General features: G+C 39.3%; 1 protein-coding gene across 3 annotated transcripts in view; it reads right to left on the bottom strand.

The window, feature by feature from the left end:
• Positions 1-842: 842 nt before the first annotated feature.
• Positions 843-25,856, bottom strand: part of LOC131470564 (protein inscuteable homolog) — a 44,937-nt gene continuing 19,923 nt past the window's right edge. For all 3 annotated transcript variants that reach the window (XM_058646467.1, XM_058646468.1, XM_058646469.1), the window contains exons 3-13: positions 18,033-18,399; positions 17,533-17,585; positions 17,315-17,438; positions 16,279-16,392; positions 10,804-10,929; positions 5,867-6,038; positions 5,107-5,285; positions 4,799-4,865; positions 3,654-3,809; positions 2,713-2,789; positions 843-1,768 (exon numbers count right to left, since the gene is read on the bottom strand). In XM_058646467.1, the coding sequence (XP_058502450.1) occupies positions 1,640-1,768; positions 2,713-2,789; positions 3,654-3,809; positions 4,799-4,865; positions 5,107-5,285; positions 5,867-6,038; positions 10,804-10,929; positions 16,279-16,392; positions 17,315-17,438; positions 17,533-17,585; positions 18,033-18,399 (1,564 nt within the window). In that variant the 3' untranslated portion in view covers positions 843-1,639. The remainder of the gene's footprint in view (positions 1,769-2,712; positions 2,790-3,653; positions 3,810-4,798; positions 4,866-5,106; positions 5,286-5,866; positions 6,039-10,803; positions 10,930-16,278; positions 16,393-17,314; positions 17,439-17,532; positions 17,586-18,032; positions 18,400-25,856) is intronic.

The raw sequence follows: 25,856 nt of genomic DNA, 5'->3' as shown, positions 1-25,856 counted from the left end.
TCATCTTCATGTCATCCGCTCGTCTGTATAACTCATAATACTGTACCTATAAATTAGGACCACTTGGAATGATTGTTCTGCGTACCTGTATGTCACTTACCTGCACACAACTTTCCCAAGCTCTAGCAGCACGTGACCACAGTCTTCATTCGCTGCAAAAAAAAGCCAAACACGGCTGAAGTAAATTTCCAGAAGTTAGTGAGCGAGTCATGAAAGAATTCATGAAAATTCTGAAATTTTATTTGCCAAAATACCAAATGGGAGTGGGTGAGTTGCATCAGTTACATTCTGGCAAACCTGCTATTTCTTGCTTTTCAGATGCAAGGATCATCACCACCATCACTGATGGAGTTCCGTGTTACAGTCCTGTTCTCACTCTTTTAGCTTCTTTTTTACCAAGGGAAAAATCCTCCTCTTTAGCTGCCAAAAGCTATTAATGTAGGTGCTGATAATGATGTGATATATGAGAGTGAATCAAAATGGACTCGGTAAAGCTGAGCAGAGCTGCAGGTGATATTCTAACAATAAGAATGTATTTACAATGTTTATTACACAACCAATTCACCACTTACCAGTTTTAATGCTTTGGCTGATTACTGTAATTTTGATTTTGTCATTTTGTCAAAGCATGGGGATTCCCTTTCAGTTCTGTGGCTTTGTGCATTCATTTCCAATATTGTGAATATAAAATGAACCACGTGATCAATATCATTAGCAAAACAGTTTTATGTAAATCACTAGTTTAAGCAGTGATCAGTGTACTTTACAAATATAAAATATACATCCTCACATAAAGCTTCAACAGCCCTGAGCTGTAGTTCACTGTAAATGAAAAACACCGATCATGAGCGAGATGCTTGCCTTTATTCCATGCATAGCATACAATAATGGTAATTCTCTTTAAATAAAAGCAACTTAATATTCAAATTCATGATTATTTTAAAATGATATTTTCCAGTAGGAAATATGTGTTTTACTTGATTAATGGCAAATTACTTTCATCAGCCATACGGTGCTGTTAAAGAAACAATTCATTCCACAAATTCCACAAATACGTAGATTACGTCACCATATGCTTCTGTAAAATAAAAAAAAATTAAATATCAATTGTGCCCTGACAATAAAGGTAGACAAATAACATACACACAGAAAACATGTATAATTTACTTTTTTACTAAATAAAGTGGCAGCTGATTTAAAACATTTAAAAAAAAGAGAGAGTTACAAGGAAATAAACCGCATACACTTTGGTTTTACATTGTGAAATCAGACAGGAGCCTTTTTACTGTATGATCCACTGTTTTGATACGTCAAAATGCAACAGAACAAAAAAAAAAAAAAATCTTCAAACAAGAACAAAAACATTGCACAGTGGTAGCAAATAAAGTGTTTCATTCAGAACAGGTCTAGCATCGTCATGACGTCACCTACACAGCACATTTCTTTACGTCGTTCTGCATCCGTTCACACTGACGACGCAGTTTCATTTCTTTAACCCAGAGTGACAAACAAATGGTCACTCGGAATGTTTTTGAATGTAAATGCTCTGTAGTCCTCTCCGTGTCCCGACACATTATATGTACATGGTTGTGTGCTAAGACTTTCAGCTCTCCACTCTCAGTGTCGAGTGTCCGGACCATCATACAAAGCTCTCCTCCATGTTGGAACACAGCAGGAAAGAGTCCACCAGCCGCGGTTTGATGAGCTGCTGGTGGTCGGCTGCCTCAATGCTGTCTGGACACCCTGCTGCCAGTCTCCTCAAGGCAGCCTAGAGACACACACACACACACACACACACACAGGTGTGTTAAAACATGTGTGTGTATATTTTCACATACCAAGATATTGCAGTGCTGTGTGTACATTATTTTAGCAGCAAAAGAGACCACTGAAAAACAATTTCATTTCAATTCAACTAGATCTGGGATCTCTGTAACGCAACATAGCTTTTTAAAGGATGGGTGTAGTCTTTGTGACCCTTTCATTCAGATTTTAGTGTCCAACATTTACATTTAACATTACAAATGATCTGTGAAAGCTCCCGCGTCCTTTGAAGATACAAATCCAACACCTACAAACGCACCCCTTAACCCCAGGGCCAAAAGGATTAAATATAAACACTAATTTGAACAGACTGACGAGTGTGGTTACAGTGAAGAGGAGGAGGGCATTCCGCAGCAGCACAGCGAGGCAGTCCAATTAAGGCCCCGACCGTTATGCGGCTTTAATTTCTTCATCGGCCCTAAGATCTGGTTTTTAATAATAATGATGAGATTCAGATTCAGATAAAGTATAAGCGGGGATATTATTCATGATATGTACATATTTAAACACGGGACATTTGATTCACGTCATTTGAGATGATGTGAATCAGTCCACTACTTAAACACGACTTATAGATAGAGGTGGAGCTATACATGCACATGTACATGTATATATGTTCAGTTTCAAACGTTACCCTGTGGATGTAATTAAATCGGACAGTCATTTGCTGCACTCGTGCTACACATGCAGGCCTGTGGTAGAACATCCTGCGTTTGTTCTTCTGAAGTCCTATATAGTATGCACAACGGCAAATTCTTGAAAGTGAAATGGACAATTTGAATGTTCACATTACACATTTTGTATTCAGGACATGGACTAATTTACACGTATGTGAAAGTGCACACACACACACACACACAAGCACATAGACACACACTTTACACCCACCAGGCAAGCGACCAGCACTGAGTCGCTGTTATTTCTCTCAGTAGGGGACCGACACAGTTCAATAAGAAGAGGAACAGCTAAGACAGGAGAGAAAAAAAGAAAATAATTATATTATATGCTTGTCCCATTCTTAGATATTGATATCAAACATGTGCAAAACAGCTGCATTAAACTATAAATAATAGGATATTAAAAGCTATTATTTGCTTTCACATTCTTTTCTTTTACGAATACCAGAGTCAATTAGGGAAAAATACACTTTTTCTTTACATGGCTTGTTATGGAGTGTCATAGACCAAATTGTGAGATTTTATAAAGTATTCATAAAGAGCTAATTCCCATGAGATAATGAGATATGCAGAAGTATGAAAATACAAACATGCAGTATTTAGGAGGAGGGTTTCCTCTCAGTGATCAGATACATGGTGGCATTATCACAGGGAAATAAGACATGTCTTTCCCCTTAAATAGAAGTAAGAAAATATCAGGATCAATAATTAAGTCAATATTCAGGGTTCAATAGTATGTTGGACAAGGGAAATAAAGTCAGTGATTTATTCAGTTTATTGACAATTTTAAGTTAGGCTGCTATGCGTCATTCAATACCCACCATTATTGTACATACTCTTCAGCTACATTTTAAAGGAACTTTACACATTAATTAAATTTTTTTTTTTTTTACAATTTCTTTTTAATCTATAAAATTGTAACAGAAGCCTTCAGATGTAAGACAGTCACTTAAATTCTTCATCATGAGAACAAATATTTTTTATTTGTGTGGGCGCCCTCTAGTGGTTGCAGGAACCTACAACAAGGTCATTTATGTTCCGGGGATTGTGGTGCTGGAATTTCCCAATATTTCTGCTGCTGAAACATTTGTACTTTAGGGACATGTGGTTTTAAATGTAACTGCTTTAAACAAATTAGACAAGGTGTGGCACCTTTTAGCTGGATAGCTGTTTGGGCAACGTCAGGGTCTCTGCTCAGACGGGCCAGCGTGACCGCAGCTTTCTGCTGGACACGCTCACAAGCAGCTCCCTCTGATGGACTGGAAGAGGATGGCTTTTCTCCCAAAAAGAAGAGCAGTCGCTCTGTTCCTAAAACACAGGAACATACAGTACACCGATTAGCCGGAGGAGAATCCAGAAAAAATGAACACACGTGCAACAAACACCAGAGTCACATCAGAAAACTGTAAAAGAAAATAAAGACATAACAATATATGACAGTCATAAATATGTTAACCCAAAAACAATGATTTAGAATCATGATAAAAACACATACATCCATATTTGCCCATGAAAAATGGAGTAAATGGAAGAGTGCACGTAAAATTGGTTTCAGAAATACAAACATGACGGACTGCAGACATAATAAAGACCAGAAAATATGAAAATCATGAACATCAATCTCGCCCAACACTGCACAGAGATTACCTGGTGCTGCCATCATGAGGATTAAAGAAGAATTGCACTAATGTGTCATTGAATTGGCAAATGAATGCAAAGAGTAGTTCATTGGTTTCTGACACATACAGAGCTTAACACATGCATTAGACCACCACCCAAAGCCACAGCTGCACTAAATTAACAGCATCATTAATTATCAAAAAAAATGTTTTATGTTTCTGTAATGGTTAATACACCAGTATGTAGAAGCTCTTTAACCAAAAATGATATTTTTTAATGCTAAAATCCACATTTTTATCAACATTTTTATGTCTTTTAATTGTTTTTTGTTGTTTTAGATGTATCTTATCACCGCGTGTGAGCTTCTATGTCTTTTATTTATTGTGTCTTTTATTTAATATTCTGTACAGCACTTTGGCCCACTGAGGTTGTTATAAAGTGCTTTACAAATGCAGTTGGATTAGATTGGATAAAATATGATTATTATTGTTATCCATGACTTTTCAAATTTACCGTTTTACAACAAATAAAGAGAAACAAATAGTAAAGCACATTATTATTTCTTGATTAAGATGTCAAATTATACTTAACGAACAGAGACATTTGTTCTCCATAATAAAGAATAATTGCATATAATATTCAGTGATAAACGATGTTTGAAAAACAGAATAGATCACCTTGTTCTTGCAGGACTTCAGAGGAACACTGCTCTAAGACGGACAGGTTCGCCAAAATTGTCACCACCTGAGATTCAAACAAGAGACAATTAAACACACACATACGCACACTTTTCTAACTAGTGTGTTCAGAGAGTGTCATTTGAAATGCAGTTTTTTTTAAATTGATCAATTCAATTTTCACTGAGAATACAGTCTATATACTCTGCTGTGGAGCTGGAATCAAGCCCTAAGTCAAGGTCATTCCCACTGACCATCCCCACCACAAACAATGACAAACTGAGAGTGACAGAGCTGCACATGTGTACCTGGTCTTTGGAGTACGGCGTGTCCACTCTCTGGCGATCTTTGCAGGCCTGCAGCAGGATGTGGATGGCATTGAGCTGAAGGAGAATCTCACAGGCCATGCTGTCAAAGAAGGTGATGTTGGCCAAGGCTGCAGATGCGAGGAGGAATACTTCACCACAGGAGGCGCTCTCGCACAACTCTGAGGGAAGAAGGCAACACTTGCTTAGGAAAGTGGTTCAATACAAGTCAACATCAAGTCAAATGTAATGCAATGAAAAACAGGCTCAGTCTCAGAAGTGAACTCTTTTATGAACACAATATTCGTGGTCCTTTTCACACACTGTGTGCTCAGACCCTGGGGTGACTGTGACTTCACTGCCTTTTTGTGTAACAGTAATTTATTGTCTGTATACTGTGTATATTCTCCTAATTACTGTTATTTTATTTTTACTTTGTTATTATTTTGTTGGCTTGAAAATAACACCACAATATTCAACAGTAACATAAAATATAGATTCTAGAATGACTATAATGTTGGAACACCAGGTCTAAAATGAATCCAGACAATTTTGTTACTTTCATAAAGACATAGTTTATATTAGGGATGTCCTAGGGTTAGTAAGGTGTACCTAATAAACTTGCATCCAAGATTCAATGAACATACTAAGCACAATATTAAATGAATAAAAAATAAAAATTAAATCAATTTTTTTTTCTAGAGTTTGTTTCACTATCTGCAGGTCAAAGGTCAGGGTCGGTATGAGTGTCAAATCTACATACTGATGAGCGAAGTGACAATGTCATGCATGCTCTCCAGGAAGCTGGCGAGGTGCTGAGTGGACGTGTGGTGAGGCGAGGTGATCTGGGCCACAACTGCCGCCGCCTCGGCCCTGGCTGCTTCCACACTGCTTTCATCAGTCAAGATGTCTGCCAGACACAGGATCCCATCCACCTGCACATTAGGCGACACACAGTGTAAGTAGAATAACTCATCATGTCTTACTCTGTTGATAGTGTATGAATAGCCAACTGTTACATTATGTGAACCTTGTTGTTCACTGAACAATAAATGATCAAAGAGTTTGTGTGTGAGTTACGTGGAATTGATGACTCTATTTCTTCAAATGACTAAAGGTAACATTACTAATGAGCACAAACAACATAAAGTCTGTTGTGTGAGTGTGACACACAATGCACCAATAAGAGGATCCTGTACACTCCAGTCACGACTAATAGCTACTTCATGGTCACAACAATGTATTATTGATTTTTAGTCAGAACACTTAAATCCCTGAGCTCGCCCCACCACCAAGCCAATGGAAACTTCTGGCTGGAAGGATGATTGGAAATCAACCAAAATGAGACTGGATCATTTTATATAAGAGCATTTTCAAGTGAACACATCTCAAAATGAGTCACTTGAGTGACCAGATCAATTATGTTGGAGAATACTTTAATAGGCGTTTTTCCTTTAGGTTCTGTGCTGCAATGAAGCTCCATCTTACAAAAATAATGCTTGTTAGAAATGCAGAAGTGTATGTTTTAACATTATATTATTGAGATAAAACACATCTTTACTCGCATATCTGCACAGTTGTGAAATCAAATTTAACATTTTCTATTGCCTTTTACAGAATCTTTTTTTTTTTTAGGAATGCAAGGATACAATTGCTGGTGGTATGATCGAACATTATATGATCATCTATAAATTCAACACTTTCACATCAAGGTACAAAATGAAATCATTTTCACTTCATAACAATAATAAAACAAGAATTGCAGCTCATACTGCTTCACAATAAAAGGAAAATAAAATTTTAAGGGAAAAGAGATAAATAAAACAGTACAACACCACACAGGGTGGAATGAAATGGGAAAAGGCTAGAGTCAAGAGGTTAAATGCAAATATAAAAAGATAGCTTTTAAGTCTTCTTTCTAAAATATCTAGTGAGCTGACTTCTTCTTCTTTTATCACTTTATTGAGTCATTAATTTTATTGTGCGATATGAGCTACTTTATGATCTGCTTTCACTGTGGAGAGGCTTTAAAAAGTTGTAGAATGGGTTTGTATCCACTTGGGGGCAGTGTTGCTCAGTTTGTACAATCTTTACAGCAGTTGCTGGTGATGACGATTGTTACTTCACCTGAATACAACTCCTGTCTGTGCAAGTGTTGATAATCACTACTCACTTCCATTTTAAATTCATTGTTAAAACCTGCAGGACGATGATACCCAGGGTGGTGATGGACACGTAAAGCAGTCCTTTGCCTTTTATCACAGCCTCCTCTCACTGATGTCAATTAGGTAAGAAAAAAAGGAAATAAACCAAGTTTCGAGAGAAACATCCAGGGTGACGTAGACAGTCGGCTCTCAGCCCTCACACCTGTCAGTCTTTTGTGCTTACGGGCATCGGTGCACTAATCCTCGCAGGGCGAATCACTATTTTTGTCTTGCGGACGTCTGCAGCCGTGAGCCCGAGCCACCCAATGACGATGAACCTCCCAAAAATAAACTGCTCTCCAACGCTAGCGAATGCCATTCATGAATAACTGTCAACAGTCATAGCTAAAGTGTCACTGTTGCTTTCAACTATCTTTGACTGTGATGAGGTGAATTAATTGAATGCTTTTGTTTAAGAGGATTTGTCAATTGTGGACATGAATATAACGCTTCCCACTCCCACAGTAAATGTCAGTAAGTAGTCCTGCAGAGTAGCAGGGTAACACTGCCAGGACATTGCCAGCATCATCATGAATCATATAGATTTTACTTTCCACACATGTAGTCTGTATGACATTATGTCAACTGAATCAACAATGTAGACCATGGAATCTATTTTACTCCACAGGAAAACAGAAAAAGTGTAAACCTGATGTATCAAGTAGGTGTTTTAGGGCTCAGTCTTACATTGAAAGAATTGTCAGCTTAACATTATGACAAAAGCTTATTTGATTAGCACCACAAATTTGCAACTGGTGTATAATTAACTAGCAAAATAAAATATATTTTTGCATTGACAGGAAATGGAAATGGAATGAAATTGAAGGTTTGGCAACCAGACCTGACTAAAATACAGACACCTTTAGTAACGTCCTTATCAGATTTGATATTACTTCTATTGGGGGTATGGAGGTATTTATGTGTGTAAGTTTGTATGTTATCTGAGTGTTTGTTGAGCTTTCGGGCGATTGTGTACCATGATGATGTAGATATGTGAACTAAAGCCGAGCACATGAATGTGGTCAACTTGCAATCTGTCCATTTAACACTTATCAATGACGGTGTGTAGGATTTAGCAACATCTGGTGCGGCTGAATCTCTCTCTCTTCACCCTTCCCTTCCAGGCATGTATGAGAACCTATGGTAGCCTTCATTTATCATTAAAACTCAAAACGTGTTGTATTGTATTATAAAACCATGGTGGTCCATAATGTAGAGCTGACACCACTCCTGATTTAAATATAAAAGGATCATTGTGATGTCACGATTGCACTAAATTAAGTCTAATTATTTCATTTTGAATATCTGCCAAATGAAATGAAAATAACTACATTTGACACGCTGGATCTTTAAAGTACATGGTCGTCCAACATGGTGGCCTCTGTGGAAAAGACCCACTCCTGCTGTAAATAAAAATGGCTCATTTTGTGGTAATAAAAAAATTAATAAAAATAGAATTCATACACTCAGGGGATTGTATTATAAAAAATAAAAAAGAAATGTATATCTTACATACCGGACCTTTAATGTGGATGTTATTTTACTTTGTGTGTTTGTCATTATCAACATGTTTCCCATTCACCGAGCTCTGATCGCATCATGTTTCTGTTGGGAGTGAAACTAAGAAGCATACTGCATATTCACCGGTGAGCAGTGTTGGTGCGTACCGGCCCCTTCTCTCAATCACCCTTCAACAGAGACAGTTGTGTTTCTCAAGCTTGAGCGGTCGCCGGCAAGCGCTTGGTAGCGCACACTTGCCTGACAGCTTCTCCCCTGTGAGATGAAGATGCTAATCTGGGGCGGACTTTGGTTCCCGTTAAAAAGTTTTCACACTCAGATGATTCATGCCGTCCCAGCTGCTCCATACATGTGAGCACAGACACCACTGTGGCATCATTATTCGCCGGAATCAGGTTATATTTGTCTTCCTGTAAAGGCTCACTTGACACAGGTGCGTATGTTGTTTATTTTAGTTGAATCCACAAAAGGGAATAAACAAAAGAAAAGTTTTATCTCTCTCTCTCTCTCTTTCTCTTTTAAACACATATCAAATGATTTGACCTCTCAGCTCAGAGGTCAAACGTTCCCATGTTTCAATGTCTTCGCAGCATGGTAGAACCTCACTGCAGCTCACAGCTCATCTGTTTCCTCAGTGCTCTCTCTGGCAATGCAGTCAAAATGTATTGCTTTTTAAAAAAAAAAAAAGAATAAGTAAAGTAATAAACCTGTATGAGTCAGCGTTTGCCTCCGAAACAAATGAACGAGCTACATCAATTATTCATTAAGAGATATAAGTTGCTAAGTTAAACTGCCCCCGTGCTGTATGGAGTGGAAAACTTATCTTTTTAGACAGGTTTTTACTTAGGGTTGATGATTATAATTTGTGTATGACAAATGTGCGTAGTATGTGCTCTCTTGTTTTTCCTTGCTGTAGTATTTTATTTATGATTGTAAAGCACATTGGGATTTTTATCTGCGAAAAGTGCTATATAAATAAACTTTACTTACTAAATTCTAGCTGGTGAGATCACCTTGGACATGTGTTGTCCTCAGTAAAGGTTAAACAATGGAAGAAAAGTGAGGTCTATATGTAGCGATAATGCCATGTATAAAATAATTATATTAACACACTTTAAAATAAAAGCAGTGTATTCATTACATTTTCCCAGTAAAAAAAAAGTTTTGTGTTTTCTTCTGCTCAAACTTTAATTCAGCTGTTGATCCTGAGTTCACAATGACACTTTATTACTGAGCCAGGCCTCCAGCTCCTGATGTCATTGTTGCACATTGGCCAGTGAAAACAAACTACAGCCATAACATGGACGGGGAGAGTGGAACTGAGCGTGTGCTACAGACAGAATATACTGTGCTGCTGGAAAGAGGAACAACTGCCTGTCTGAGTTACAACGTTCAGCTGATTAGTGTATATATAATCTGTCTGTGCTGGCAGTAGCCAAGGGATTTTACTGGAAGTGCTGTATTTACTTACTTTTGATTAATGTTGAATAATGTCCCTCTATCTCTCTTGTATCATACACATCCAAATACCCTTTTTAATATTGCAAGAATGTTTGGATTAGTGCTCATACTGTATATTCCTCCCCCCTTTTCATTGATTGGTTATATCTAGGCATAATTAACAGAGCGAGGTTTGCCTTGACGCTGGTTCAAATCCCAGTTTGACCCAGTGTGGAGTTTGCATGTTCTCCCCGTGTGTGCGTGGGCTTTCTCCAGGTACACCAGTTTCATACCAGGGTCCAAAAGCATGCAGAGGTTTAATTGGACACTAAAATTGAGAGCGAATGGTTGATCATCTCTGTGAGTCGGCCCTGTGATGGACTGGTAATCTGTCCACGGTGTACCCCAAGTCCTGTTCTATGTCAGATGAGATTGGCTGAGAGGGTGAGTGAGATTTGCCTTGAAGGCCAAAAGTTGCTCAGTGATGTACAATTACTATGTTTTCAGTATCTTGTGCTGTAGTTACTTTGAGACCGACCTTGTCCAGCTGGTTGATTCCCTCCTCCACGCAGCAGATGGAGGCCACTGTTCTGAGAGCATGTGCGTAGAGGTCTTTAAAGCGGTCCTGCCTGCAGATCTTGAACAGGGCCACCACAGCTCCTTCCTGTCGAGGGAAAACATGTTTACTTTATCTTTGAGCCTCTTGAAAGTATACAATGCATAATTGTGTTTCAATCCCTAATACAATAAAGGTATGCCATACATCACTATGAGAACTAAGAAAATCTGAGTTAACTCCCAGTTTGACTCAATTGAACAAGTAGTTAACAAGTAGCTAATAAGATAAGTGAGTGTTAATCATGTCCTGCTGTTTAACAGTCACACCATGACTGTTAAACAGCATTTTATGTCTGGTACCTCAGCTTGATACAACCTGGCTTTCAAAGCAGGTATGTTCCAGACTGTTCCATCATATTCATTGTAATATAATATAATGAGGAGGACTGAGAGATAAAGAGATTAGAGAGTACTTTGGTACAGTTAGTTCTCTTTTGGTCTTCAGCAGTATTACTTAGGGCAGCGTATACAGGTGGATTGTTCGGGACTATTTAGACTTTCATACATATAATCTATCATCATCTTTAGGTCTTGTCCTGACGCACATGGGACTGGTCAAAATGACAGATCAAACCTGTCCTTGTTAGACAGAACAGTGACCGTCATCAGGTCCCATAGACCTCAGCTAATAGCAGGACGCTGCTTGTAGAAACCCGACGAGACCTGAAATGGCCAATGAATTTGGCCAGCTTTGCTCACTATGCCTGCCAAACCCAGAGCCAATCAAATGGCTCAAGCATTTTGTCACGTCTCCCAACAACAGCCAAAATATATGTATGTACACATTTCATGAATGGAAAACATTGCAGGGAACAAAAAAAAGCCATAATAGCAGAGCATTTTCTGTTGGATTATGCTTGTAAACATACAAAAATAGCTCCTGTATTGGCTCCATGTCTACACTAAAGCACCGCACTGACAAAAAAAAACAAAAAAACATTTGCAGGTATTGAATTCTATTCACTGTGCAGATAGACAGAATTACCAGGAGGAAGACGTGGCCGATAACTACCGCCATTATCCTAATAAGGCCATTATACGAGGCTGGTATGTCTCATGCGCTGTTAAGGCCACGCTGCTGAGGTTTGGAGTGGCTAATCATTCTGCTCTCTAGCCTGACCGCTCTTCTCTGTTCTCTGCTACATAATATTGGTCCGCCATCTCTGGAGGAACTGCCAACACCGACAGACACTTTTCAGTAAACCTTTCAAAGCTCCAGAGTGGCTCACTGGCTTATTTAATCTATGCTTGGGCGTCTGTGATGAAGAGGATGTTGAACCTGTTGTGTAACGTTGCTTTAGCTTTTTAAAAGAATCCGTGAAAGAATCTCACAGTGGTCTGATGTTCTTTTGAAGCCTTAGCTCTTTGCTTCAAAATGATAATGATTCAATGATTTACTGAAAAATGTCTGTGGCAGAACTTGAATAAAACGGAAAACATCTTTTGACCAGGTGATGTCTTTGCCGTGCTAACACCATGTTGGTGTGTACAACACTTTGGTCCAAACTAAAACATTTTAACGACTGTGGGATGGACGGCCATGAACTCCGCTCCAGATGGTGCACAGAGTCTTTACCCAGATCCTCTGACCTTTTCTCTACCTTCACCATAAGGTTCACATTTGTGGTTGTGAGTGAATTACCGACAACAGCTGTTTAAGGGATTGCCATAAAATACGGTCAACATTCTTGTCCCTCTTTGGATGAATTGTAATAATTTTTCGGATCGGTTGACTTCTCATCTAGAGCCAACATCTGAGCATTATGTTAGTATTTAGCACAAAAGCATAAGCAGGCTTACAGAGATACTAGCACACTCATTCTCAATTTAGCTGCAGCAGCATAAACTATTTGGATCTCGATACTTATACACGGTGTATATTTTTGATGGGTATTATCAGGAATTATCCCATTATCCAGGCTTGGGACTGGCACAAGGAGTACACTGGGGTCAATTTAGAGTGTCTAATTAACAATAAGCAATGAGGATTAGGTACCTTGCTCAGGGGCTCCCTGCAGGGGACTTTCTACTACAGCACATCATAATAATTACCAAAGTTTCAAAATCCACTCCAAAAATCAGTGAGAGGAGAAAAAACAAAAACTACTACCAGACACTTGGGAAAAAACAACAACAAGCCCAACGATTTGTGAAAATCAAACCACTTGCAGTTCCATTGTTTCCACTGACTTCATACTCATCGTTTATACAAAACCCATTCAACACATTTGTTCACACACTCTCACACCAATGACTTTTGGTACTTGTTGCAATAACATCATGCTTTAAAAGGTGACTGCTCATCTAAAAATGCCTCTCTATCTGTGTGCTTGCATGTGCAGGCCCATGCAGTGTGTCATTTATTTTATTTCTTTCCATCCCATCATTTTCTGCATCTTTGCTTTGGTCTGTTGTACTCGGAGTCGAAGTTGCGAGAGATTGCGGGCAGTTTATTTCTAACTGGTTAAGGGAAAAAAATATTTTGCTGTGTTAAACAAAAGGTGGGTGGAGAATCAAGTCCAAGCCAAACTATAAATGACTCCCCCAAAATACTCCTTTCCTTTGTCCTATTCTAAATATCTCCTCCCTCTCTGCCCATGTAATTTTGACGACCTGTTGACTGTAGCCAGGCCTGAGTTACTGCCACATCATGCTCTCCCACACCCTGCAATCTAAAGCTCTCCGCGTGACAAGAGCTAGGACACACACAATGAGTCTGTCAACATGGACACATTTAGATCAGTATCCATCACTGTAGCAGCATGAGGCAGCACACTGGTTTGTATGTCATGACACAGTTGCTCTTTAATATTTTACATGATTTATGAGGTGTCACATGTTTCTGTATTATGTCAGTTCATAATATTGTTCATGTGTTTATGCTTTTGTTTCCTCTCCCGCTCATAAAACATGCAAGACAGGGGGAAATAAATGTGCGTCTATCAATCAGGAAAAGGAAATTCGGCTTGAATGACTTTGGTGGATTAAAGAACAAAACACTCTGTCTTTCAATATACGAAGTACTAGTTTTATCATCATTAATTACATATATATACACATATGTGTATGTATATATATATATATATATATATATATATATATACATACATATATACACATATATGTATATATAGGAAGGAAGCTCTTGCTCCCTTGCTGTCTTAGAGCAACCACTACAGTATACATGATACTTTTTTATTGACATTAAACCCATGGAACTAAATCAACATAATAAAACCTTAAAATCTATAAATACACAATGATCCACCTCTCTTTACCATGTCTGCTTCAGGGCCACACATTTAAACTATACCTGCCTCTCCTCTCCACACGCAGCACACCATTCACTAACAGCCACGCTGGTAAAGAGATGGAGGAGACCGAAGTATCAGATCCCCACCCAACCATTTAAAAGGCTAATTGCTGTTATTCAAAACAAGTGCGTGCAGGCTGCAGAAAACGATAATGAGCAAATAGCTCGGATATGAGCCAGATGATACGCTGTACTGTAAATGTTGTGTGTGACTGACAGACTTGTGGAAGCTAATTAATTCAGACGGCAGGTGGATGATTGTTTTGTATTGGGTATTCATTAGCAGCCATTGGCAGGATGGTTTCCCTCAGACAGTTCTCTGACAGTTTGATCAGCAAAGCAACAGAGAGAGTTAAGAATGTTGGAGCAGACCGAAAGTAAGAGATGCCTGAGCGACCTGCGTTTGTGATCAATGCTTACTCCTAATGGGAGCTGACAGAATTGATCTGATGATCTGTAAGCAAAGAGGTGTGTGTGTGCGCAGGCCAGTATGTGTGTGTGAGTGTGTGTTCTTGTATTTGCAGCTTTGTGAGGACCAAAAAGCGTATAAACCATATGGAGTGAGGACCTTTTGGCTGGTCCTTACTTCTTTTTGGGGGTTAAGACCTGGTTTTAGGGTTAGGTTTTCGGATAAAGGTTAGGGTAAGGCATTTAGTTGTGATGGTTAAGGTTAGAGTAAGAGGCTAGGGAATGCATTATGTCTATGAGGGTCCTCATAATAATAGTAAATATATAAAATAATAGTCCTCATGGTGACTAAAATCAGCGTGTGTGTGTGTTGTTTCACGTGTGAGCATCAGGAAGAGTCTTATCAAGATTATTCTGGACACAAGCAGTGACCTAATGGCCACCTGAGACGTACTGTCTGGTCGGTCTTATCGCACAATGAAATAGAGCAGCTTTTAGAAGCATGTACAAAGAGATAACTGCAGTTTTTCTCAGTAACGCACAGAGGTACAAAGGCATGTCACTTCAGTCAAGGGCTCTTGCAGTGAGAAGAAGAATGTTCAGGTTTTTCTCATTTTTGTACATTTCACAAGTTTAAATTTAACCTCCACATTTCCAGTTTGTCAGTGTTTTTGCTCACTCGTGTGAATGATTCAAGTGTTTAATGTTGATCAAAATGTACATTATCACACACATTTTATCTCCTTATTACCATTGCCATTGTTTTGGCAAGCTGGGAATCCCATTAGAAATAAGATGGTAGTGTAATATTACCTCCATATTACTAAATTATTGCCACACTACTACCAGCCCATGGCTAAGAGGAATGGAATTGGGCTGGAAGTATGCTAGTTCTAAATCTCATGATTGGTCAAGGGCTGAGGTGCCACTGCTCCTACACCTGGCCCATGTGTGTTTTCATTACTAGAGGTCATATAGACTATCACTAAAATAACTAATTCTTCTACTTCTATGTTGTTAAGGCACTGTAATGTTAGGTGTTACCAATTTATTACTGTTTAAAAATGTGTTGAGAATTGACAAATTGCTCTCTGATGAATCTTGACTTTAGTTATAGTGAAAGAGAACCAGTTGCCTGGTCAACCAGCTCCATAATCACTCACTGGTGCAGAGAGAACAGGTATCTAATTCAACAACACTGTGCTATAACACCGTATACATTCTGTTTGCTTCATGACACAGTGCATGATATATTCATTTTTGACTGACATACAAGTCAACAATACAAAGCAACAATTACAGTAAAATGTAAACATGGATCCTGTCCGTGGCTCTTTCAGTCTCCTGTACATAGTAATGAGTACTGACATGTTCATTAACATAAATATGTACTGTTAACGGATAAAATGAAAGCGATACAGTCGTGCATGTCATCAATTATGTGACAGTGTTTGTACTGTTTTGAGAAATGCACCTTGCGGTCAGCTTTGCAAATGTTAGGAACGGTTTGATAAATGTACCAAAGTGAATGAGAAAATCTTCTCACCTGTGACTAATTTAAAAGCATCAGTGGAGGAGCGCTCATCACAGACGCACTCATTTCAATGGATGTTCATAATCTCAATCTAAGAGTGAAGAGAATAATCCACTCAGCTAAATCAAAGACTTCAGTACCTTGGCAATGATGCTGCAGAGCTGAGGTCCATCCTGCGTGAGGGACAACAGGTTGCTAATGGCACTGCCAATGATGTGAATGCTGTCCGACGATTCAATCTGTTTGATCAGGACCTGCAAAGAGATCTGTGTTAATTCTCATTTATCCAGGTCATAATTCTCCAAAATAACCATTAACAGACAAATGGAGTGAAAACTACTAAGGCGACACTACTATTGTCAGTTTTACGCTACAGGTCCCTTTTATAGACTGTTTTTCCAGCATCAGCAACAACTGCTTATGCTACAAATAAACTTATACAGGACAGAGTCTGAGAAAGTTGGACAATCAACAAAAAAACTCCATTATCAGCAGAGAGTTTCAGGCAAGGAGTGAAAGCTCGGGACAGAGAAGTGTGATCTCTTAGTGAATTATTTTCACTTTCCTGCCTACTACAGTTGTAAGATGATCTATAACATAATTTGGACGACTCAAATTTTCCAAAGCTTATTGGTCATTTAACTGGGCGCACATGATCACAGATGCTTCAAAGAAAACAAGTTGTGTTTATTTGTGAAGCGTCTCACAGTCTCATCAGTGCTTGTTTTTATACTTAGCTGGCAAAGTGCTGGCTATCTGATATGCAGTGCAATTTAATGTGACGTGTGTGACCTTTAAATAATGAGAACATATATTTATAGTAAATTACTCCATGACATGAAATGTATTCATGCAGTCGTGGATTTATTATAATGACACAATCATTCTGTCATTCCTTTTATCTTGATTCCTTATTATACAAAGATGACGTAATCCTCCATTAGCACTGCTCACATAATGGTCACACAGCACTCGTGTTTACATTGCGACTCAACCGTTTATTGTTGAATGAACTGGGAAACGGCACCTTCATTGATTCGCTGAATAAACAGATCGAATTTTCAATTTTGACCCCAAAATAAACCAAGCGCTGGCACTAAAACAGAGCATAACTGTGGCGCATTATAACCTTCAAATAGAACAATACAATGATGATGAAAGCAAACCCCATATTACCCGGATCTCATTAGCTAAGGCCATGTCGATCATGTTGCTAAATGAATCGCTGACATCAGTGAGGATCTCATGGATGGCCTCCCTCATGGATTTAAGGAACAATTCGTCGTCGGTGTGAAGGCACCTGTAGGCGAGGCAGGTGATTAACACGGCATTTAGCCACTATGCATCAATCCACGTGTGCTGCTTTTCTTATGGTTTGCGTATTAGCCATTTACCTCTCTGTGATATTGGTCAGCTCCATGCACTTCTCCAGCAAAGATGTCTCATACTGCACAGGAGAAACACACAGACAAGAAACTGCATGAATGGTCGAGCATTATTGCTCCTTTAAATACCCTGATAAATTCACAGTGTGGTTAAATAAAACAAAGTGATCTATATTATTCTTTAACTCATGTATCATGAAGTCTTTACTATATCCTTTCATTTATAATTTCAGCTGAAAATAATATATATGCTACTCAAGTATGTTTGTAGTGTATAATCGGTTTAAAATGAAAATAGTTTGGCCTTTTACCAGCATCTTAGGGCAAGGGCCTTGTGTTATACATATATATACATCTTGTGCCACCACATTTTTTCAGCAGCCTGAATGCACATGAGTATTGTGTTTTGAAGCAGAGGCTCACTACACAAATGAACAGTGCAAAAAGGCAGAAAGAGTGGGAGAGTTGTGTGTTTGCATCCTTTCTGGTATGTTAAGATCACCAGTTACCTTCTGCATCTCAGGTGGTGTGCTCCGTGCAGCACTGTACTCGTGCACCAGCGAGCGAACGTGACAATTAGCCCGTACGGCTGTGCTGTGGACCCTTTGCCAGCGTCCTTTCTCCAGCCGCTGGAACATCTTGCCGAGCTCTGTGCTGACCACCAGCGCTCGGCGGAGGAGTATCTGCAGGTTGTTCCTGGCCACATGGTCACCTGCGCCGACCCCGGTGCCTACAATCAGCTCGCCTTGCTGGGTGTCCTCCTCCACCCCAATGGGTTTGGCCTGGAGGACACACATACACTCCACCTCTGTCATATGCCGGAGATCCTCCATCCATCGCTGGACAGAGTCCACCTGAAGGGTTTGCATCCGGGTGCTGTGGGAGACAGGCACACTTACAAATAGCAGATGATTGCCATGCTCTTCATTCAGTGGTTACAGAATAGCACAAATCCTTTGTACCATCAATTGGGGTTATAGGGGATCAACGTAAGCACTGTTCAAACTGTTTAAACATCATAATGACATGTTTAAAAACAATACTCTTGTAATTGCTGGGTCGGATTCTCGCTGTTTGAGTCACTGACAATCAGTGTTCCTACCCACTCATTAAGCACTACATGGGTTCAGGGTGAAGAGTAAAATGAAAGAGGCAACATTACAAGTCAGTGACTCATCTAAATTACTTTTAGGCGATTATTTTAGGGTTAAAAAGTTTCTTAGGTTTCGGGTGGATTGCTGTTCCGTCAGTGCCCAGTTTGGCATGTACGCCAGGAGAAACTGACATTAGGAATGGCTGCGGTTTACTGCGAGCGGGTGTACCAATGTGTGCATGGATTTCCACGACTGCTCAAATTTCAACCGACAGTCCAAAGAAGTCAAATTAGGTCAGATGGGATGGAAACTAAACATGGCTTGAGTTGATTCACTCACTGATTACTGTTCAATTCACAGCGAAAATTCAGTTTTCCTTGTTCTAAATTGATTGGCTAAAAGGAAATCAACACATATTATTGACTTGGTTTCTCAATAGTCACTTATTATTGACAATGGACAAGTACAAACTACTACATTTGTACTAACTCCTCTTTGTATGACACAGACGTTGTATGTCTACTATGCAGAGTCCAGTGGAGATCTGGGGAGTCATCTGCACCAACTAATGCATTTACTTTATATGACAAACCTTTATCACATTTGCTACCTGCACAATTAATAACATGATTAATCAGTAAAAAACAATCAGGATTGCTCCCCTGCCTTTCATTTTCCCCATCAGCTCTAGGTTATAACACAAGATTGGCCTCATAAAACAAAAACATCATGCACAGTGTGGGTTAACATTGTCATCTACAATCCCACAAAATGGTCACATGAGCCTTTAAACATACAAATAAAAGTAAAAGCTCATTAATGCCATCGTGTTTAGTGTTGATTCCCATTGGAAAGAATAGTGATAAACTCAAAAGCACCACGGCATTCCTAAAATCCGTGCTGTGTACTCAAGGTCAATTAACCGCCAATAATTGCCATTTTCCACAGCTGTAAGTTTAACACATCATTTCCTCACAGCGTGAACGCAGATTCAACAATGGGCTCATCGAGCAAACACGACACCCCGCCCCGCCCCCACCGTCATTAAACACTACGGCACTTCTAAGGCCCTTAAGCTGGGGTTATGAGGGCAATTCAAAGTCCTGCACCAATTACTGAAAGCTCCCTGAAAGTGGACAGGTCAATGGCTACAGCAGCCCCCTCTGCTCCGAGTCAACACATGGTAAAAGGTCTGCAGTGAAATATCAAATTTCCCTTTTGGCTCTCTACTATTTGTGGTTTATGGAAAAGGGCAGCTCACCAGAGACACAGGGATATTGCATGGGTATTGAAAATGGGTTCTTATGGTCTAATAGAAGCAATGTGGTTGTGTGTACGTACTCAAAACTATTGTTTATCGTTCAAACAGCAACAACCAACCTATTAGCATGTTAAAGCTCAGTACTGGGTCAATCCAAACCAAGAGGAGCCGTTTTCTAAAGAAAATCAATATTTTCTTTTATTAAGGCCAGAAAAGGCGCTCTCATTATCAGCTCAGAGGGATTAAACCACCTGACATGTGAAGACATATAAACCACTCTCATTGAGGACAGTAAAGGAAGCTAAATTGGAAAATTATGAAAGAGGGCCTCCAGGAATATAACACTATAGTTGACATAACATGTATTTGCAGTGAACCCTTTGTTCATCAGAATTAGGATCAGCATATGAATATAAACTGTACCATTTTTGTATTTGTCAGCTGAGAAAGTGTAGTAAAAAAAAAACGCATTTGCTGGATGCACAAGCTGACAAGTTCAAACCTTGTCACCAAATAAATCTCCTTCACTTGAGAAAGAGGATGAAGATGTAATTAGGAGCAAATGTGGAGTAACTGCACACAGTGCCACGCAGCGCAGTTATTATTAATGCAGCGCTTGTTCGGGTAAGTGGAGGAAAATGATTCATAGTGATCTCCATGACACCTGGAAATATATGAGATATGAGTTTTAGTTCAACTCAGAGCGATTAAAGAAATGAATTTCCTCTTAATGCCCCTTGCAAAATAACAATAAAAAAGTGTGACTAAATCTGAGAGAGATTAGCTACAAAGCTTGATTGCCAGTTAAATCCACAGCCGATAATACTACTACTACAACTACTACTACTAATAATAATAATAATGTATAATAATAAGTATAGTTTTTAGAAATATCACCTGATTAACCTATACATTATTTTTCTTGATAATGGATCTGTCATGTATTGCTCACACACAATTCTGTACATTCATAAGCAAACAACTAAATCTTAGGGTTCAGAATGTCCAACTTCTCTTCACGTCATTCCTAATGTGGTCATTTCAAACCATTTTCCACAGTTATATAACAGCATCACATAAGGATGAACCCATATTGAGTTACACGCCAAACAAGCCACAAAATGCTCCCCTCAACACCAGTGGAAAAAAAAAAAAAGATTATAATAATAGGTTTGTTTTCCAAAGGAGGGAAAGCGGTGCACTTCAGTTTGCAGGGAATGACAAATATTTACATGCAGGGCCAAGAGAGGGTCAGGCAACAGCGGCTCTATTATCCCAGACAGGGATCCTGTGGAGATGAATCATGAAGCATCAGCTCTACTTATCTGCCGGTGGCCGTCACTGAACCGAGGGTCAGTGGCAGCAACATAGGCAGGAGATGGTTAACAGGAGATAATGCTTGTTTTTGTTTTGTTTTTTAAACGTGCTAAAGCAAGACTTAAGCATGTTTTCTTATTGTTTCGGAGTTCAAACTTAGCAATTTATTCATTCATGAATTGACACGACTCATTTTCTTTAAAGGGAGTAGTTACAAAATCTGTGATTAAGAGTTTTTTTTAAATGAAAAACAAAGTGTTAATAGATGTACTAAAAATAGCTTTTGACAGGAAGGAAAATCTACAATATCATCATCCTTCAATAAATGTGCTTGATTTAGTAGAATTCCAATGATTCAAATTAAATAGTGTTAGGGTTGATGTTAATAGGGTTAACATAATAATTACATACATACATACATAAATGTAATCTAAATTTAGCAAGACACGTCTGCAGAAATTACATAACCTTTAATGGGAAGAGCTGCATGCAGACGTCTGACTTAAGTGATCAGCATCAGAAACAGCTGAATCCCATACACGCGTGTAGGAAATGAGGATGTTTGTGTTCAGTTACTGTCACAGTGCAACACATTGACACTTCCTGTAAGCACAGCAGGTGAAAATGATAACTTGGGCTTTTAGATGATTCATTTTTTTCTTTACTTGTGCATCAAGTTGTTCTGCAGGATGAGTCACTGAGAGGCTGCCAGAGCTATGTGTGTGTGTGCGTGTGTGTGTGTGTGTGTGTGTGTGTGAAGAGTTCAGGTCAATTAAGTCAAGGTTAATTGCTGTGGGATTAGGGAGGGGGAAGTAAATGCATTTATTATTATTTGTTGAGTAAATACTATATTTACAAACTGCTTTTTACAATTTGAGGTGAGACTGGATTATTTCACCCCCTCCTTCTGCATTTACTGCAGAAATAGCTCAACTAGCCATCTTTTTGGGGTTTATTGAATCAATAAAATGAATGAACTGAATCCAGATTCTGATCACTACCTAAATGTAGGGCCATAGTGTACATAGAGTTACGATGCAAGCAGACAGACAGAAATGTGGCTAAAAACATAACCTCCTTGGCAGAAGTAATACAAATTATAGGCCATAAAAACTTCTCACTATCAGATTTGCCTATTAACCATTACCTGTGAATTTGTTTGTGTGGTGCAACCTCTTTGACATTATGAAAAGCTGGATCCCGATTCAGAAACAAGATCCATTGTGAAGTTTGAGAACAGATCTCTGAACTTGATATCATTTGTCACTCATATGAAATACTATACTATCCCAGTAAGTTTTCGAAAACTTTTGTTCTGTCGCATCTGTTGAATCATCTGCTGACAGCAGTACCGTGCTGAGGGAAACCCCTCGCCGTGCAAAGAGGAAGAAAGCAGAAAAGCAGCATTTGATTTTATTGCACATGGGAACCTCTTACAAAATGTGTCATCACAGGGTGTGAGTCACTCCGTTTGATGCTAAAAACAGCAACTGTGCGTGTGCGGCAAACACACTGTGAACATAAATGTCTTAGCGTACGCTGTCTGTGGATCGTTCCCTAATCACATCATGAAAGTAATTCAATTCAAATACAATAAAAGTGGACTGTGAACCACAGTGACGGTCACATCTTTGCCCAGCACACTGCATCAGCAAGCGGGGAAGTAGTTGTTAGTGAGCAGCAAGCACACGTTACTGCACCTGTTGTCACTCAAGTATAGCAGTTATTGGACAGCAGGAACTCATTTGTTCTTCAAGGGTGGCTGCTTATTACTTGTTCATAACAAGTCAGTCGGGTACTAAATACAGAACTTCACACATTAGAACATAATGTTTCTCTCATGCCACCATGATGTCAACCCTTTAAATTAAAGTGTAGAAACCCTGTGTGCCTAAGACTGGTTCAAGTTTAAATACAATTTATTTATTCTCTATGCACAGTTATGCATTTTATGACCCAAAACATAACAAATAGCAGGAAGTTTTACATCTAACCCTTCTGTGACAGGATTCGGCATGCGTACTTCTCATTACCGTCACTCCTAGACCGTTTGGGATATCTAGAAAATTCAAAAACTATGGACTGGCGATCTGTCCAGGGTGTACTATGTCAGCTGAGATTGGCACAGCTCCCCACACGACCCTCATGTGGAGGATGAAGCAGTAGCAGACGGATGGATACCAGAAAGCAGAGAAATAGAGCCTTGAGCCCTGATACTTTGTCATTACGGTAGCCCTCGGAACTTCCACGGAACGACCGTCCAATCACAGACAAGATTCACCAGCACGTCACACATTTATGACGTCAGCTTATTCCTACACGGTTGAATAACTGCCAGATATCAAAAGTGAAACTTATCTTGGAAAACGGATGAGAAAGGGGCAGAAGCACTCACTTATTGAATATTTTTGGACAATACTACAGCCATAAAATCTATATAAATCCAGGTAGCCTAATTATATTGATGGTCATAAGAGGCTGTGATAGAATGTGAGCAAAGTGGATATAGAAAATCTTTTCACTTAAACTTGTCTCTTGGTCTGTTGGCTACAGGAACATAGTTTTCACAGAAAACTGACAACTAGATTTCTAGTCTGTTCGCTTGGTTCATTCCATTAAAAAAAGGGATTTGGGTCGTATTATTATGGCACTACACGAGAACTGTGTAGAAGTGCCCTGTCCTCACATTCATCCCGCTACTGCTGTGTCTTCATAAATAATACTTACTGGACCACTGTATTCTAATGTTGGCTATAATTGTGTTACTTCAAGAGCTCAATATCTGTGGTATTTGTTATAAAAGAGATCCACTGCACTAGTTTACTCGCCATAAACTGAATTAAAGGCCAACAATGTATGTGGTTTGACTCTACCCGCACGACTATTACTGTCTGACACTGATGTAACATAATGAAGAAATGGAAATATTTCTCAAATACAACAGCAAAACCACAGTGCACTTGGGCAGAGCCAATGGAAATGTGGGTAGAGTGAGCTGTGAGATTTGAAGACCAGACCATTGTGGCTTTGGCTTTAACTGACGAAGGAAACAAGGACACTCTTGTCCCGAAAGGAATTAAACATGCAGTCACACATACAAAAAGACCAAATAGGATATTAGTACATTCTTCTTCTGCTCACGAACCAGAATATTGCTGCGCAGAACTCAGCTCAGAGTCATAGATCCTCTAAAAACTAATATAATACTGTTTCTCTACATTCAGAGGTCTCATAAGTGAAATAATATGGCTTATGGTACTTTTAAATGTTTAAAAGTCAGCCTTCATATTTGGGGAGCACAAGCCTGTATTTTCCGTGCATAAATTGAGTGCGTGCTCTTCCTGCAGTAGCATGTAAGGGGATATTGCGGCAACAGACGGGCACAGTTTAATCCTGGCAGCAGGGGCAGACATCTGATTTCCAGATGTTTCAGGCAGCCTCTCATGTGAAGCCAAGACCAGATTCACCTAAAACAGTACACACCACTCTCTGGTTCTCTGTCTCTAACTTGTCTATGCTTTTTGTTCTCTTTTTGTCTGATATGCACTCCTGTTATAGCACAAGCCGGGTTACGTGCACAACAGACATTGAAATACTGATACCTCAGGGATATGTGCAAGACATCATACTCTCTTTATCTTAAACTGCATTTCCAGCTGACTCTCACTTTCTTTGCCCTGCATCAGCATGTTCACACTTGTATCACTTTTCCATCAATGGTTAAACAGCAAAAAAACTTAAACCAAAGAATGACGCCACACAAAGCTGGAGGACCATGTGAGAGTTATGATTGCCCAGCTGTTTTCTGACTGTAACCCAAAGCCTAGATTTTCCAGACAAGCCAATCCGGGCAAAGCGCTGGTTCTGTTGTGGAGATGTTTGTCAGCTGAGTGCACGTATGCTTTCTATCCATGTTTGCAATTTATTTTTACTACAATTCAGTCATTTGGCTCCTTTCATCAGCTGATTAATGGACATGTGCATGTATGCCTGTGTGTGTATGAGAGACAGACAAAGAAAGCAAACACACACACACACACACACACAGACGACCTGTGTTTGTGTGTGTGTTTGCTTTCTTTGCTTGGCCATCTATGCCGTGATAGCTCTACTGATTTGATACCTGAGGGCATTCACTCTGCATGCTCTGCAACACTGTGTAAGTACTGTAAGCACAAAACTGTCAGAAGACATAGACATTCACAGCCACTGCAGCTGATGACGAGGCTTTCCCCACCTGGCACGTCGGAAACAAGTATACAAATGTGTGTCTGATATTTAGCAGCACCGTTTATTTGTAGATTTGTAGAACCATGAAGGTCTGAAAATGCAACGATACTTCAGGATGACTTTTTCTTCTTGGTAAAAACAAGAGGTGAAATCAATAAAGGCTTGTCCTCTGGCATGTCATATTCAGTTGTTCTGTTCAGGATTAGCCAGTGTCTGGTTTAGGTCAGCTGGCAGGTTTTTGCTCCCTCTGTTCTCAAACACACCCTCTTCTTTTTATATTAACCAAAGCCATGAAATGAATGTGTGTATGATGAAACCATAGAGAATCAAATCTCAACGTTTAACAAAGACTATGACACTATAGTCCATGAGCATTAAGCAGCTATAATTGCAAGGTACTTCCCCCACACAGGTGTGTAATCTGTCCAGAT

Source organism: Solea solea, chromosome 12, assembly GCF_958295425.1.
Source record: "Solea solea chromosome 12, fSolSol10.1, whole genome shotgun sequence".
Taxonomy (NCBI): Eukaryota; Metazoa; Chordata; class Actinopteri; order Pleuronectiformes; family Soleidae; genus Solea; species Solea solea.
The sequence above is the reverse complement of the archived record's forward strand: the minus strand, read 5'-3'. Positions and strand labels throughout refer to the sequence as shown.